This window comes from Chiloscyllium plagiosum, chromosome 39 (assembly GCF_004010195.1).
Source record: "Chiloscyllium plagiosum isolate BGI_BamShark_2017 chromosome 39, ASM401019v2, whole genome shotgun sequence".
In the NCBI taxonomy this organism is placed as follows: domain Eukaryota; kingdom Metazoa; phylum Chordata; class Chondrichthyes; order Orectolobiformes; family Hemiscylliidae; genus Chiloscyllium; species Chiloscyllium plagiosum.
The window spans coordinates 5323829-5341655 of record NC_057748.1 but is presented as its reverse complement, the minus strand read 5'-3'; the positions used below and the strand labels follow the sequence as shown (position 1 = coordinate 5341655).

The 17827-nt window shown below is 49.1% G+C and overlaps 1 protein-coding gene across 9 annotated transcripts in view; it reads right to left on the bottom strand.

Annotated features, from left to right (window-relative positions):
* Nucleotides 1-17827, bottom strand: part of ppfia3 (PTPRF interacting protein alpha 3) — a 135244-nt gene that overhangs the window by 24908 nt on the left and 92509 nt on the right. For all 9 annotated transcript variants that reach the window (XM_043679592.1, XM_043679597.1, XM_043679596.1 and 6 more), the window contains 7 exons: nucleotides 11394-11634; nucleotides 9330-9478; nucleotides 6204-6370; nucleotides 4788-4881; nucleotides 3239-3320; nucleotides 1285-1485; nucleotides 589-651 (listed from right to left, as the gene is read on the bottom strand). In XM_043679592.1, coding sequence (XP_043535527.1) covers nucleotides 589-651; nucleotides 1285-1485; nucleotides 3239-3320; nucleotides 4788-4881; nucleotides 6204-6370; nucleotides 9330-9478; nucleotides 11394-11634 — 997 coding nt within the window. The remainder of the gene's footprint in view (nucleotides 1-588; nucleotides 652-1284; nucleotides 1486-3238; nucleotides 3321-4787; nucleotides 4882-6203; nucleotides 6371-9329; nucleotides 9479-11393; nucleotides 11635-17827) is intronic.

Below are 17827 nucleotides of genomic sequence, written 5' to 3'. Positions count from 1 at the left end.
CAGGACTCCCAACTCCCTTTGTGCTTCAGATTTCTGAAGCCTTTCCCCATTTAGAAACACTCTAAATTCTCTATTCTTCCTTCCAAAGTGCATAACCCCTCACTTTCCCACATTATATTCCATCTGTCACTTCTATGCCCACTCTTGTAGCCTGACCAAGTCCTTACGTAGCCTCTTCCACTTTCTCAACACTACCTGTTCCCCATCTTTGTGTTATTTGCAAACCTAGCACAATGCCCTCAGTTCCTTCATGCAAATCATTAACAAGACTTTTTCCTCCCAGAGGATGGTTAAGCTGTGAATCATCTTCCTCAGAGAGAGGTGAAGCTTAAACTGATGAATCTATTCCAAGTTAGAGAGATTTTCCATTGACATGGCAGTCAAAATTTAAGGGGAGCAGGGGAGGGAAAATGGAGTTGAGACCATAGTTAAATCAGCTATGATTTTATCGAATAGCCTGCACCTAATTTTTACGCCGTTGTGAACGGACTTCCTGGCACCAGGTCCTTATGGAACAAATGGTTCTTCAATTAGCATGAGGCCATGTCCTCAAGGGCAAACAGAAATGTTGAGATGTTACCAACGCACCGTCTTTGTCGATGTTGTCAGGGTTTCCATCTCCTCGTGTGTTACCCAGACGTTGCCCGTGTTCTGGTCACAGAATCCAGGAATACCCAGTCGAATCAAAGGTCAGAAAAGGGAGCAACCGAGAGAGAGAGAGAGAAAACAAAATGGAGACACAGCTTCAGAAACTTCACAATGTCAAGAGACTGAGGTGTATGTAAACTTCTCCCTAAAGAGATATCTTGTCCACTGCTTTTTAAACTATGATGAGAGAAAGAGAGAGAGAGGGAGAAGGAAAGAGAGAGGAAAAGTAGGAAAGACAAAAGAAAGAAAGAAAGACATAAATAAAGCATGAAAGAAATAAAGAGAGAGAGAGGAAAAAAAGAGAGGAAAAGAAAAAAGATGGAGCCAAGATGAGAGAGAAGAACAATGACAGAGAAAAGGGGAATGAGAGAGAAAGGGGGCATAGAGTGAGGGGTTAACAGCAGATATTAAGCATTAATTAAAGCAGAGGATCAATTGACGTAAAGGAAGGGCTTTGGAGAGTTGATTAATTGAACCAGGAGGGGGAATTATGAACTGAAATCTATACTTCGTTCTCTGTGCAAGGGTCTGAGCAGCACAACTACAGAGAACAATCTGGAACAAAGCAAAGCGCACATTCCCGAGGAGCATTTGGGACTTAGGAAGTGATGGACAAAGTCAATAAAATCCCATTACCATTCGAGAGATGGTGGGTGCTGATGGACTGGTTAGTGACACCATTTCCTGGATGGCCAATCGCAGCTTCAATCGGTGCAGGGGGTTGCTGATTCCAATTTCGCGTTGGATCTCAGTGTCAGACAAAGCTGACATGATGGCTCCACTCTTCACATTGGCACGACAAGCTGCCACATACCATGCGGGCATCCCAACCCATAGCTAGACAGAAAGAAACACTTTCAATAAAATATTAGCGTACACCAACTGTTTATAGAAAATCCCACCACCCCAGGCTACAAACTGTTTCTTGGTCTGTGTTTATAATTTAGGGAACTCCCTTTTAGAATAGTGCTCTCTTCTTCTAAACTCACCCACAGGAGGGTAGTCCTTTCCACGTCTATCTGGTCAAGACCATTCATGTCTCTCCGACTCAATCTGTCTCCTCACCTGAGGTGTGGTGCCCCTCAGGTTAAACCATCACCAGACATCTCTCTCAAGGACTCTGGTGACTTTACCTTCCCACTTTTTTTAAAAAAAAACTACATATGTCATCAATTTGAATGTCATGGGTCTTGAAAATCAGAGTCAAGCTGTTTAGGAGTAAAGTCCATTTTCACACGAAGAGCACTGAAAAACCGAGAATTCACTCCAAAAAGGTGCTGTGGTTGGAATTCAACTGAAATGTCCAAACGCAGAGTGGTAGACTTTTGTCAAGTGGTTTCAGAACCAAAGGGGAATTAAAATATAGTCTACTTGGATTAGCACAGCTCGAGTGGCTGAATGACCTGCTCCTGGCTTCATGAACTGGGAACTCCCCAGCATTTCAATCAGGACATGACTTGCTGACACTCAATCAAACTCCTGCAACCCCATCAGTGGCACTGGTGGAGCATCTTCACCAGGCTAGTCTGCAATGCAGCTCAGTACCACCTTCCCAAGGGCAATTAGGGATCAGCAATAAACACTGGACTTGTCAGTAACACCTACATCCCTAGAATGAACCCTGAACCCTGATTAGTAAGTTTGCAGATGACACCAAAATTGGTGGTGTAGTGGACAGCGAAGAAGATTATCTTAGAATACAATGGGACCTTGAACAGATGGGCTGAAGGGCTGGTGAATTTAATTTACACAAATTGAGGTGCTACATTTTGGAAAGGCAAATCAAGGCAGGACTTATACACTTAATGGTAAAGTCCTGAGGAGTGTTGCTGAACAAAGAGACCTTGGAGTGCAGATTCATAATTTCTTGAAAGTGGGGCCACAGGTAGGATAGTGAAGAAGGCATTTGATATGCTTTCCTTTGTTGGTCAGTGCATTGAGTATAGGAGTTGGGAGATCATGTCGCAACTGTACAGGACATGATTAGTCCACCTTTGGAATCTGTATTCAGTTCTGGTCTCCCTGCCAATAAGAAGGATATTGCGAAACTTGAAAGGGTTCAGAAAAGATTTACAAGAATGTTACCAGAGTTGGAGGGCTTGAGTTGTAGAGAGAGGCTGAAGGGTGATGTTATAGAGATTTATAAAATCATGTGGGACATGTATAGGGTGAACAGCCAAGTTCTTTTCTCCAGGATAGGGGAAAGATTTAAAAGGGACCTAAGGGGCAACTTTTTCATGCAGTGGGTGGTGCGTGTATGGAATGAGCTGCCAAAGGAATAGTGGAGGCTGGTACAATTGCAATATTTAAAAGGCATCTGAATGGGTATATGAATAGGAAGGGTTTAGAAGGATATGGGCCAAATGCTGGTAAATGGGACTAGATCAGTCTAGGATATCTGGTCTGCATGGATGAGTTGGATCAAAGGGTCTGTTTCCGTGCTGTACAGCTCTACGACTTAAAGACAAGTGGAGCGGGATGGATGCGTGCTGACTGAGGTTCCATTCCAACTCTGAGTGCTCAGTTCCTCTCCTCAGCCTTCTCCTATTCTCGGAGAATGGACATGACAACGGAAATGCCATGCTTTCACCTCGAGCCAAGCCACGACGGTGGGACCATCCCAGGAAGCAAATGGGAGACCCTGACGACACGCCTCCTCCAACAGTTCGTGCCTGGAAGACAAAAGATTTAATCATTCACCGAGAGCGCGTCCAAAAAAGAATTAAAGGCAAAAAGAGAACCTTGCAGAAAAAGGCTATTCAGCCCAGCTGGTCTGTGCTAGCATTTCTGTTTCACATGGTCCTCCTTCCTCTATTTGATTGGTTTTGGTGCAGTTCTCTGATAACACATTCTTCACTTTAATGATCAACTTTGTGAAAATTTGCCCCTAATCAACTTTGGTTTGACATCTGAAGCTCCACTGCAATTATATTTCTTGAAAATTTAAATTTCACCCATGGTACACGTTAAGGCAAAAGTTATCCTTGTTTATCTTGATGGGGGAAGGAGGAAGAAATCTTGGATTCACTGGCATGTCTTCAAATTAGTGACTTTCTTACATTTGACTGAGGGGGGAGATAGGAGCTGGGTTTGACACTGAGGAAGATGGCATGCATGACAGTCGGCACTCCTGACTTATTGTGCTCAAGTCTCTGGAACGGGAGGGTTTTTCTTCCTTTTATTCTTTCCTGGGCATCACTGGCAAGATCAACATTTTTGTTGCCTGTTCCTAAATGCCTATGAACTATTAAAGCTAATTCAGAAAGCAATTAAAGGGGGCAACCCCAGTGCTGAAAGTCTGGAGTCACGTGGAGGTCAGACAGGTAAAGGGACATTAGTGAACTAAAATGATACTAATAACAACTGATGATTGTTGTCACAGTTCCCATCATTGAGATAGCTTTACATTCCAGATTTATTAATTTAAATTCTACAGCTGCTGTGATGGGGATTGTACGCATTTCCCCCATCTGTGAATCTGATGATTAGCCCAGTGACATTGGCATTGTGCCAGCATCTCAGCTACCTTCTAACTTAATGGCATGAGAGAGCTACTGACTGAGAAAAGGCATTCTTGAAAGTAAATTAATTAAATCTCAGGCTGGGCTTCGGATGTGTTACTGAGTTCTATATCAAAAGGAATGCTTTAAAAAAGGTGATTTTTTATTAGTAGTCAAAGCTTCATAGATATAAATGTAGACATGTCGCTCCCCCCGCCGCAGCATTTAATATGGACAAGGTGTGGCATTATGAGCAGGTTTGATGATAGTACTAAACTCAACCACTTCACACAGGACAGAGGAGAGAGAAGGGGGAGGATCTGTAATCAGTGTACCATAACAAACACAAAGATGTATTTTAATGGGGTAGAACAGTAACAAATTCATTTTCAAAGGATATTATCTCATATATTGGAATAGAATTGCTGACAGGCACAAGAATTACAAATTGGAGAATGAAAGGCTTAATATCACTGATTTACACACTGCTGTCAGTAGCTGAGAGAAACTAGGAACTGGAGTCTAACACTCCCGGAGTCACACAGCCCAGAGACCGGGTCTCTGTGTACCAGACTGTATGAGTATGAGTGAACAAGAGGAATCTAATTTCCCAACAGTACGAGTCAGGCACACACTTACTTTTTCTTATTTCTCCGGTCCTTGTCCACTGGTCCACCCAATTTCGAGAGTCCCATGGGGTCTTGAGAAGACATCTCTGTATCTGGCGTTCCAGCTGAAGAAGAGGTAAAACACAATGCATTAGCATCCTGCATCTGGAGTATAGAGAGAGGGTGAGAGACACAAGCCAAGAGCTACCTTTATATTCACAGACACACACACACACCTCTCAGCTGCTGGGCTCCAGTGCACATCCAAACTGTTCCACTCTCTGTTCAGAAAATGAGTGGCTGACCCAAGTTGGATGAGACATATCCCACAATAAACACATAGTTCCAGCTGCTTCACAGAATGAGAGAACCAAGAAGATTACAGCACTGGGGGCCATTCATTGCATCACATTTGAGCTGATCCATTTACCCTTGCCAAAGCATGGATCTCCCTCTGCTTAGTTTGAGAGTTGAGTTCCAATGATCTGTGCTCTAGTCCCTCCATGATTTTGTTCCCCTTCTCCTCTCTCACATCCTGTAACCATAAGGCCCTTCCCCACTTACTGGAACCCTCCTCCTCTCCCTCCCTCACTGTAACCCCCCCTCGCCTTGCTGAAACTCCCCATCACCTTGCTGGAACCCCCATTCCCCTCCTGGAACACTCCCTCCCTCTGTGGCACCTCCCCTCCCCTCTCTGGAACCATCCTCCCCCTGCTGGGGCCTCGGTCCCTTCACTGGGACCCTCCCCTTCACCCTTGTAACCCATTGCCTCTCTGGACCTCTCTCCCCTCACTGGGACCCTCCCCTGCACCCTGGTAACCCCTCGCCTCCCTGGGACTCCCTCCCCTCACTGGGACCTTCTTCCACTGACTGGGACACTCCTACCCTTACTATCTCCTCACTTTGAGATCTGTGTTCATCCTGCCCTGTTGGACATCTTTCAACCTCTCTAAACCTCCATCCCGACCTGCCCAATGACTGAGGCTTCAGTTCCAAAATGGCCTCTCCTGTACAAACTTCTCCTTTAAGACATTGTTTAAAACCTCTCTCCTTGACCCAACTCTTGGTCACCTGACCCATTACATCCTGATGGGACTAGGTATCAATTTTTGCTCATCAACAAATTTAGTTTATAAAGCGCCACAAATGTAACAAATCGTCCCAGGGCGATCTTGTAAGTATTATAAATGCAGTTCATCTGTGAACCCTGACCCGCAGCAACACAGTTGATTCACTTATTTATTCTTCCTGGGACGTGGACATGGCTGACAAGATTGACAATGCTGTTGAAACAATTGGCTTGCTGGGGCATTTCAGAGGGTGGTTAAGAATCAACCCCCATTCTCAGAGTCTGGAGTCACACTTACACCAGACTGGATAAGGATGCACATAACCCATGACTCAGTAAAGGAGAAAATAAATAGAACAACAAGAGTATGAAACCCACCTTGTGAAGAAGGCTCCCGGACACCGTGTCCAATTCGTCCTTTCTCTTTTTTGCCAAACAGCCGGCCAATGGATGACTTGATGCTCTTCTTCTTGGGAACTTTGTTTAGTGAGTCTTGGCTGCTGTTACTGCTGCTGCTCCCAAGACCATCTTGAAGACCTGACAAACTGACAGAGCCATATAAATATTAACAAACTCAGCCTTTCATAGAAAACTGGAGAAATAGTAGGCCATTCGGCCCCTCCAAGTCTGCTCTACCTTTCAATATGATCATCCAACTCAATCCCCTGTTCCTGCTTTCTCTGTATACCCTTGGGTCCCTTTAACCATAAGCTGAAAATGTGTCTCCCAAGGCCATCTTGAAGACCTGACAAACTGACAGAGCCATATAAATATTAACAAACTCAGCCTTTCATAGAAAACTGGAGAAATAGTAGGCCATTCGGCCCCTCCAGTCTGCTCTACCTTTCAATGTGATCATCCAACTCAATCCCCTGTTCCTGCTTTCTCCGTATACCCTTGGGTCCCTTTAACCATAAGCTGAAAATGTGTTGCTGAAAAAGCGCAGCAGGCCAGGCAGCATCCAAGGAGCAGGAGAATCGATGTTTCGGGCATGAACCCTTCTTCAGGATTCCTTAGGCTGTCAGCCCTGGTTCTGGACTCAAATGACAGTCATTGCGATCATCCCTCCCAACGAAAGGAAGGTCATTGAGGAACATTCTCAATGATCTCCATCATTGGAAACATCTTTCCTGCATTTATACTGTCTACTCCTTTTGGAATTTTATAGTTTTTAATGAGATCGCCCCTTCATTCTTCCAAACTCTAGTCCTAACTGATCCAGTGTCTTCATACGTCAGTGCACCATCCCAGGAATCTGTCTATTAAATCTCCACTGTACCCCCTCCATCACCAGAACATCCTTCCTCAGGTAGGAAGACCACAACTGTACACTGACAGAACCACTCTCTACTAACACTAATTCAGCCCCATGCCCTTCATCTCAGCAGCCGTAGAAACACCCCAAAAAATTTCAAAGCCGCCCACAACCGAGTGCCCTGGATATTATTTATCCATCAACCAACAATGCAGTTGTATCACACGGGAGCTTGCTGTGCACAAATTGGCTGCCAAGTTTCCTACAGTGACTGTACTTCAAAAAGTATTTCTTATGCCATTCCAATGGTTGGTAAACGCACCATATAATTGTGAGTTTCAGACAGTCTTGTGGTGTAACGATAGTGGCCCTACCTCTGGGTCAGAAAATTCAATTCCCACTTGTTCCAGAAGGTACATCGAAACAGGTTGATTAAAATAACTAGAATCACAATTCTATCATTATTTTCTTTCTGAAGTGTTCAGTCTTTGTTTTTATTGTCACTCTTCCTCTGCTCCTGAAGGTTTGAGTCTTACTGAGGTTCTGTGGAGGCCTCAGCCAATGCATGCACTCTACAGCTCTTGCCTTTCACCTACGCCACATCTACCCCATCAAAATCCCCTTCACAACTTTCAACACTCTATCAGGTCACCCTTCTTGCCCCTCTCTTCCAGGGTAAAGGGCCCTAGTCTGCTCAGTCTTTCACTTACAATCTTGTCCTTGTGTTCACATTCCTATCCCAGGCACGCTGCAATGCTCCAGTGAAGCATAACACAAGCTGGAGGAACATCACCTTATTTTCCACTTAGAGACTTTACAGTCTTCGAGACTCAATACTGAGTTAATAACTTCAGACCATGAATTTTGCCCTCCATTGTAATTATATCTCTTGCCTCAAAGTCTTGTTTGCATGAGTTTGCTTTCAGTAGAGTTTAACTGTTTTCTGTTAGAAACACTTGCCATTAATACATTAACACTTCATCTATATTTTTTCCCTACTATCATTAGAATTTCCTTTGCCTTTCCTATTGTCCCATTTGCTTCCTGTCCCCCCCTCCCTCTCTTCCTCCAACATAAAACCCATCACTTTCCCTGTCCAGTTCTGAAGGGAGGTCAGATTAGATTCTGAACATGTTAAATTTTGGAGGTTCATCAGCTGTTGCCCAACATAGGAAACCATTCCCAAGGAACCTTCAGATGGCTTCTTGAGTTTGGTAAGAAGCACCAATTTAGAAATGGTACATTAGGCATTAAAAAATACAACGATAACAATTGGGGATGGTTCATTGATCCCAGAGGATGGAAGGGCAGTTGACATAGAGTGTGTTAACCTCATTAAAGTTATGAAGGGCAGTAGAAGTGTTAGGGAACTCTTCCCTGGCTTTTGCCTTAATCTCTTCTGCGCTATCTTCTATCTGAAGTAGACAGCTCCCAGATAAGAAATGTGCCAACAAGGACTGACTGATGAAGACTCCTGAGCTCTTGTTGATTTTCTCTACATCCAGAGGCTGGTCGTTTACACTGTATCAGTCACCCAACTGGACCCTTCTGGCAAATGGACATGGCACAGTTGCTTGGAACTTCAGGATAATTATTCCCACTTGCCCATCTTCACCTGAAGATCACTTGTCTATTTTTCTAAGAACAAAACTTCCTATTTTCCCATACACTGCATCGCCTGAGGCATGGTGACCCTCAGGTTAAAGCACCACCAGTCATTCCTCTGTAATGAGAGGAAACCCCTGGGCACTAGTAGGACTATGGCAACTTTACCTTTCGAGGGTCAGATAGCTCAGTTGACCGGACTGCTGGTTTGTAATGCAGATTGATGCCAAAAGTGTGCATTTAATTCCCACACCAATTGAGGTTACCATGAATGACTCTCCTTCTCAACCTCTCCTCTTACCTGAGGTGTGGTGACCCTCAGGTTAAACCACCACAGTTATCTCTCCTTAATGAGAGAGAAGCCCTCCAGGTCTATGGTGACTTAAATATGTGGCGCCAGATAAATCTCTGATGTCAATTCATTGTGACATCATGACTTAAGTGATTCTTGAGACCTTCCATTTGGGGAAGGCAAGTTACTGCAGTAGCAGCCATTATATCAGGTCCCCTGGTGCACAGGACATTTTAGAGAACCTCAGTTTTAAAGGGACCCTAATTGCCAACAATCTCAACTCCGATTCTCTCCCCACAGATGCTGCCAGACCGGCTGAGTTCCTCCATTTGCATTTCAGTCTTTCACTTACTTGCGGACTTCCCGATTGTCTTCCAGAGCACTGGCCTGCAGGGCCTGGCTGACCCGTTCCAGCCGGACAGCCCGGGGGGTTGGAGGGGGAGACGTCTCGCACTGGATGGTGGGTTTGTCTTCTCGGGAGTCCTCTCGGCTGAGGGAGTTCTAGCAAGAGAGAAGCTTTCGTCAAAAGAACTGATCGAGAAAAGAAATTTCTGGCTGTTACAGCTGCTCCTTTTTTTGAGGTATTTTAGGTGTTGGAGGTGATTTCCTCGAATCCCAGGAGCAGCAATTACTGTTTTATATGTTGTTGCATTGTTTTGAAACTTTGGAAAAAAAAAGTTAAAACAACAGCAGTTTTAAAAGGGAGAAGAACAGACAAAGGAAGCATATGGTGAGGACAATGCAGGAGAGAGAGAGAGAGAGAGAGAGAGGGAGAGAACCTGCCCAGTTACTGCCTTTGCTGTTTTGAATTCATGTATCGCTGGACATCGGAGTGCGTCTGGGAAAATTAACAAACGGTGAATTTCACAACTAATCTTGGAGGAACCTGTTTGGGCGAAGTTCACAGCACAGAATCAGATAAATTAATCGTTTTAAGTGTGTCCAATACAAAGGCTGCAGTAGTGAGTAGAGTGGGTTCTTTCTTTATTATATGTTTTTATATATTTCCAATTATTATATAATTGGAAATGCAAAACTAATTCCACGATAGTGACCATGACAACTATCACTGACTGTTGTTAAAAACCCAGCAGGTTCAGTGATGGTCTTTTGGGAAGGAAATCTCCTGTCCTCAATTGCTCTGAGCAACATGTGACTCCAGACCCACTGCAATATGGTTGACTCTGAAATGGCCCTCGCAAACCACGCTCAGTTCAAGGGCAATTAGGGATGGGCAACAAATGCTGGCCTCACCAGAAACGCTCACATCTCACAAAAGAATTAAGAAAAAAAAACCCAGACCCAGACATGAAATATAACAGCCTCAAACTAGTTACAGCAAAGTCAGGCCTAATGGGCTAATGGTCTTCTTCTCTGCTGTCATGATTCTACAACACACTGTTCCAAGCCAGGAACAGAATTATCCCAGGCTGTAGACTTCTCTCATGTTAATAACAGAATGCGCAATCTACACAATTGTACAGTTCCAGTTTATCTGCCTACACCTCCCAGACCAGTCAATATCACACTTACAGGAAACCCATCAAGAATGGCTGGAGTCAAATCCACCAGGGGTTAATTTTGCCCTTTCCAGAGAGTTAGAGTCTCTGGGAAAAGGGCCGCTGTTTAGGATTGAGACAAGGAGTACTTTCTTCTCTTGAAAAGCTGTGAAAGTTGGGAATTCTGCACCCTAGGCATCTGTCTTTGAACAGTCTGCAATAAATCCAAGATAGAAGATCATATACTTTAGGGTAGCCAGAAACGGAGATAAATGGGAACACCACCACCTGAAAGTTCCCTTCCAAGCCTCACACCATCCTGATTTGAAAATATATTGCCATTCCCCTAGAGTCACTGGATCAAACTCCTGGAACTCCCTCCCCATCAACATTGTGGGTGTCCCTACAAGAAATGGACAGTATTGGTTCATGAAGTCAGGTCACCAACACCTTCTCCAGGGGCAATGAGGGACAGACAACAAATGCCCATCTTGCGAATAAGTCTTCAAAAAGAACAGAAAGAAATGATTAGTGAAGGACGGTAAAGCTGAAGAGGGAGAGCAGACAGGATCAGATTTGTAGTGTTGAATTGGGCAGCAGTTTGGAGTTTCTCATAACTGATCTATATTCACTGTGCTTGATGGGTTTAGCCTGGATGTTCATTCAGAGCAAAGTAAACAGATTTAACAGAAAAAATTAGAAGCCAAATAACTAACTCTGGCTCCTGTTTCTCAGGTTTCTATTTTCTCACCTGCCCCAGTCCTGCGTGTTCACTCTCTTGAAACCTTGGCAGATCCAAGCTCAGCTGCTCCCATCCTGACATTACCTTTCTGCTCATTGACACTGGCTCCTCCAGCTCTCGTAAAATCTCGGAGTGACAAATTCCATTCCTTGCGCGCAGATGTAAAAACACTTACCGCATTACCCACACTGAGCCGATCAGACTCTCGGGCAGGACTGTGTGGTGTTAGCCTTGGGGTGGAGTGCCCGCTGTTTGGGGGTGAGGGACTGGCCAGGGTGGAGGCAGTGACAGAGTGCGGGAGGGTGGGGGCTGAGCGATACCGGCCTGATTGCGGCCCCTCCAGCGTGCCACTGCCCACCCGGCTCTCAATCTCTTCTGCTCTCAGTTCGGTCGTCTCCTTCTCTTCCTGAATCATCCTGGAACAAACAGACAGATGGGAGAAGAGTCACCATGAGTTTGGATGTTCTCGAGATGTAGGGTGTGCTTTCTGTTAATCTTCCCCAGCTACCAACAAAACCCGACAGGTGAGATTCAACCATGCCACGGACTGTGTCAGGTAATACATTGTAATCAGACAGAGACAGAGAGCTCCAGAGAGAGAGAGAGAGAGAAACATACAAAGTGACAGAGGCAGAGAGATATACACAGAGCAACAGAGAGACAGATAGGGCGACAGAGAGACACACACAGGGATAGAGAGAGGCACAGAGCTACACAGCGCAAGTTGCACTGAGCCACACAGCGCGAGACACATAGACTGACAGAGCACAAGACACACAAAGCGACAGAGCGCGAGACGCACAGAGTGACAGAGCACGAGACACACAGAGCGAGAGCGTGAGAAGCACAGAGCAACAGAACGCGAGACACACGAAGCGAGAGAATGAGATGCACAGAGCATGAGAGATAGAACATAGAACATAGAAGAATACAGCGCAGTACAGGCCCTTCGGCCCTCGATGTTGCGCCGATCCAAGCCCACCTAACCTACACTAGCCCACTATCCTCCATATGCCTATCCAATGCCCGCTTAAATGCCCATAATGAGGGAGAGTCCACCACTGCTACTGGCAGGGCATTCCATGAACTCACGACTCGCTGAGCGACAGAGCACGAGACGCACAGAGCGACAGAGCACGAGACGCACAGAGCGACAGAGCACGAGACGCACAGAGCGACAGAGCACGAGACGCACAGAGCGACAGAGCACGAGACGCACAGAGCGACAGAGCACGAGACGCACAGAGCGACAGAGCACGAGACGCACAGAGCGACAGAGCACGAGACGCACAGAGCGACAGAGCACGAGACGCACAGAGCGACAGAGCACGAGACGCACAGAGCGACAGAGCACGAGACGCACAGAGCGACAGAGCACGAGACGCACAGAGCGACAGAGCACGAGACACACAAAGCGACAGAGAATGAGATGCACAGAGCATGAGAGATACAGAGAGACAGAGCACGAGACACACAGAGAGATAGAGCACGAGACACACACAAAGCGACAGAGAATGAGATGCACAGAGCATGAGAGATACAGAGCGACAGAGCACGAGACACACAGAGTGACAAAGAATGAGATGCACAGAGCATGAGAGACACAGAGAGACAGAGCGCGAGACACACAGAGCGACAGAGCATGAGACACACAGAGTGACAGAGCGCGAGACACACAGAGCGACAGAGCGCGAGACACACAGAGTGACAGAGAATGAGACGCACAGAGCGACAGAGTGCGAGACGCACAGAGCGACAGAGCACAAGACGCACAGAGCGACAGAGCACGAGACGCACAGAGCGACAGAGCACGAGATGCACAGAGCGACAGAGAATGAGATGCACAGAGCATGAGAGACACCGAGACAGAGCACGAGACACACAGAGCAACAGAGCGCGAGACGCAGAGTGACAGAGCATTAGACACACAGAGCGACAGAGAATGAGACGCACAGGGCATGAGAGATACAGAGCGACAGAGCACGAGACACACAGAGCGACAGAGCACGAGACACACAAAGTGACAGTGCACGAGACGCACAGAGCGACAGAGCATGAGAGACGCACAGAGCGACAGAGCGCGAGACACACAGAGTGACAGAGCGCGAGACACACAGAGTGACAGAGCGCGAGACACACAGAGCGACAGAGTGCGAGACACACAGAGCGACAGAGAATGAGATGCACAGAGCACGAGAGACACAGAGAGACAGAGCTCGAGACACACAGAGCGACAGAGCGCGAGATGCACAGAACAATAGAGCACAAGGCGCACAGAGCGACAGAGAATGAGATGCAGAGCATGACAGACACAGAGAGACAGAGCACGGACACACAGAGAGACAGAGCGCGAGACACACAGAGCGACAGAGCGCAAGATGCACAGAGCGCGAGACGCACAGAGCGACAGAGATTGAGATGCACAGAGCGACAGAGCGCGAGACGCACAGAGAGACAGAGCACGAGACACACAGAGCGACAGAGCGCGAGATGCACAGAGCGACAGAGCACAAGACGCACAGAGCGACAGAGAATGAGATGCACAGAGAGACAGAGCACGAGAGACACAGAGAGACAGAGCACGAGACACACAGAGTGACAGAGCGCAAGATGCACAGAGCGCGAGACACACAGAGCGACAGAGAATGAGGTGCACAGAGCATGACAGACACAGAGAGACACAGCACAAGACACACAGAGCGACAGAGCGCGAGATGCACAGAGCGATAGAGCACAAGACGCACAGAGCGACAGAGAATGAGGTGCACAGAGCATGACAGACACAGAGAGACAGAGCACGAGACACACAGAGCGACAGAGCGCTAGACGCACAGAGCGACAGAGCACAAGACGCATAGAGCGATAGAGAATGAGATGCGCAGAGCATGAGACACAGAGCGACAGAGCACGAGAGACACAGAGCGACAGAGCACGAGAGACACAGAGCGACAGAGCACGAGAGACACAAAGCGAGAGAATGAGATGCACAGAGCATGAGACATAGAGCGACAGAGCGCGAGACACACAGAGCGACAGAGCGCGAGACACACAGAGCGACAGAGCGCGAGACACACAGAGCGACAGAGCGCGAGACACACAGAGCGACAGAGCGCGAGACACACAGAGCGACAGAGCGCGAGACACACAGAGCGACAGAGCGCGAGACACACAGAGCGACAGAGCGCGAGACACACAGAGCGACAGAGCGCGAGACACACAGAGCGACAGAGCGCGAGACACACAGAGCGACAGAGCGCGAGACACACAGAGCGACAGAGCGCGAGACACACAGAGCGACAGAGCGCGAGACACACAGAGCGACAGAGCGCGAGACACACAGAGCGACAGAGCGCGAGACACACAGAGCGACAGAGCGCGAGACACACAGAGCGACAGAGCGCGAGACACACAGAGCGACAGAGCGCGAGACACACAGAGCGACAGAGCGCGAGACACACAGAGCGACAGAGCGCGAGACACACAGAGCGACAGAGCGCGAGACACACAGAGCGACAGAGCGCGAGACACACAGAGCGACAGAGCGCGAGACACACAGAGCGACAGAGCGCGAGACACACAGAGCGACAGAGCGCGAGACACACAGAGCGACAGAGCGCGAGACACACAGAGCGACAGAGCGCGAGACACACAGAGCGACAGAGCGCGAGACACACAGAGCGACAGAGCGCGAGACACACAGAGCGACAGAGCGCGAGACACACAGAGCGACAGAGCGCGAGACACACAGAGCGACAGAGCGCGAGACACACAGAGCGACAGAGCGCGAGACACACAGAGCGACAGAGCGCGAGACACACAGAGCGACAGAGCGCGAGACACACAGAGCGACAGAGCGCGAGACACACAGAGCGACAGAGCGCGAGACACACAGAGCGACAGAGCGCGAGACACACAGAGCGACAGAGCGCGAGACACACAGAGCGACAGAGCGCGAGACACACAGAGCGACAGAGCGCGAGACACACAGAGCGACAGAGCGCGAGACACACAGAGCGACAGAGCGCGAGACACACAGAGCGACAGAGCGCGAGACACACAGAGCGACAGAGCGCGAGACACACAGAGCGACAGAGCGCGAGACACACAGAGCGACAGAGCGCGAGACACACAGAGCGACAGAGCGCGAGACACACAGAGCGACAGAGCGCGAGACACACAGAGCGACAGAGCGCGAGACACACAGAGCGACAGAGCGCGAGACACACAGAGCGACAGAGCGCGAGACACACAGAGCGACAGAGCGCGAGACACACAGAGCGACAGAGCGCGAGACACACAGAGCGACAGAGCGCGAGACACACAGAGCGACAGAGCGCGAGACACACAGAGCGACAGAGCGCGAGACACACAGAGCGACAGAGCGCGAGACACACAGAGCGACAGAGCGCGAGACACACAGAGCGACAGAGCGCGAGACACACAGAGCGACAGAGCGCGAGACACACAGAGCGACAGAGCGCGAGACACACAGAGCGACAGAGCGCGAGACACACAGAGCGACAGAGCGCGAGACACACAGAGCGACAGAGCGCGAGACACACAGAGCGACAGAGCGCGAGACACACAGAGCGACAGAGCGCGAGACACACAGAGCGACAGAGCGCGAGACACACAGAGCGACAGAGCGCGAGACACACAGAGCGACAGAGCGCGAGACACACAGAGCGACAGAGCGCGAGACACACAGAGCGACAGAGCGCGAGACACACAGAGCGACAGAGCGCGAGACACACAGAGCGACAGAGCGCGAGACACACAGAGCGACAGAGCGCGAGACACACAGAGCGACAGAGCGCGAGACACACAGAGCGACAGAGCGCGAGACACACAGAGCGACAGAGCGCGAGACACACAGAGCGACAGAGCGCGAGACACACAGAGCGACAGAGCGCGAGACACACAGAGCGACAGAGCGCGAGACACACAGAGCGACAGAGCGCGAGACACACAGAGCGACAGAGCGCGAGACACACAGAGCGAACAGAGCGACACAGCGCGAGAGGCACAGAGTGACAGAGAATAAGAGGCACAGAGCGAGAGAGCGCGAGACGCACAGAGCGACAGAGCACAAGACACACAGAGCGACAGAGAATGAGGTGCACAGAGCATGACTGACACACAGAGACAGAGTGCGAGACGCACAGAGCGACAGAGCACAAGACGCTGAGTGACAGAGCATGAGACACACAGAGTGACAGAGAATGAGATGCACAGAGCATGAGAAATACAGAGCGACAGAGCACGAGACACACAGAGCGACAGAGCACGAGACACACAGAGCGACAGAGCACGAGAGACACAGAGCGACAGAGAATGAGAGGCACAGAGCGAGAGAGCGCGAGACGCACAGAGCGACAGAGCACAAGACACACAGAGTGACAGAGCACGAGAGACACAGAGCGACAGAGAATGAGATGCACAGAGCGACAGAGCGCGAGACGCACAGAGCGACAGAGCACGAGACACACAGAGAGACAGAGCACGAGACACACAGAGAGACAGAGCACGAGACGCACAGAACGACAGAGCGCGAGACGCACAAAACGACAGAGAATGAGATGCACAGAGCATGAGACACAGAGCGACAGAGCACGAGAGACACAGAGCAACAGAGCGCGAGACGCAGAGCGACAGAGCACAAGATGGACAGACCGACAGAGAATGAGGTGCACAGAGCATGAGAGACACAGAGCGACAGAGCACGAGACGCACAGAGCGACAGAGCGCGTGACACACAGAGCGACAGAGCGCGAGACACACAGAGCGACAGAGCGCGAGACACACAGAGCGACAGAGCGCGAGACGCACAGAGTGAAAGAGCACAAGATGCACAGAGCGACAGAGAATGAGATGCAGAGCATGACAGACACAGAGACAGAGCACGAGACACACAGAGTGAGAGAGCGCGAGACGCACAGAGCGACAGAGCGCGAGACGCACAAAGCGACAGAGAATGAGGTGCACAGAGCATGACAGACACAGAGACAGAGCACGAGACGCACAGAGAGACAGAGCACGAGACACACAGAACGACAGAGCGCGAGATGCACAGAGCGACAGAGCGCGAGACGCACAAAGCGACAGAGAATGAGGTGCACAGAGCATGACAGACACAGAGAGACAGAGCACGAGACGCACAGAGAGACAGAGCACGAGACACACAGAGTGACAGAGCGCGAGACGCACAGAGCGACAGAGAATGAGATGCACAGAGCAACAGAGCACGAGACGCACAGAGCGACAGAACACGAGACGCACAGAGCGACAGAGCACGAGACACACAGAGCGACAGAGAATGAGATGCACAGAGCATGAGAGACACAGACAGAGCACGAGACACAGAGACAGAGCACGAGACACACAGAGTGACAGAGCGTGAGATGCAGAGTGACAGAGCATTAGACACACAGAGCGACAGAGAATGAGATGCACAGGGCATGAGAGATACAGAGAGACAGAGCACGAGACACACAGAGCGACAGAGAATGAGATGCACAGAGCATGAGAGACACAGACAGAGCACGAGACACAGAGACAGAGCACGAGACACACAGAGTGACAGAGCGCGAGACGCACAGAGCGACAGAG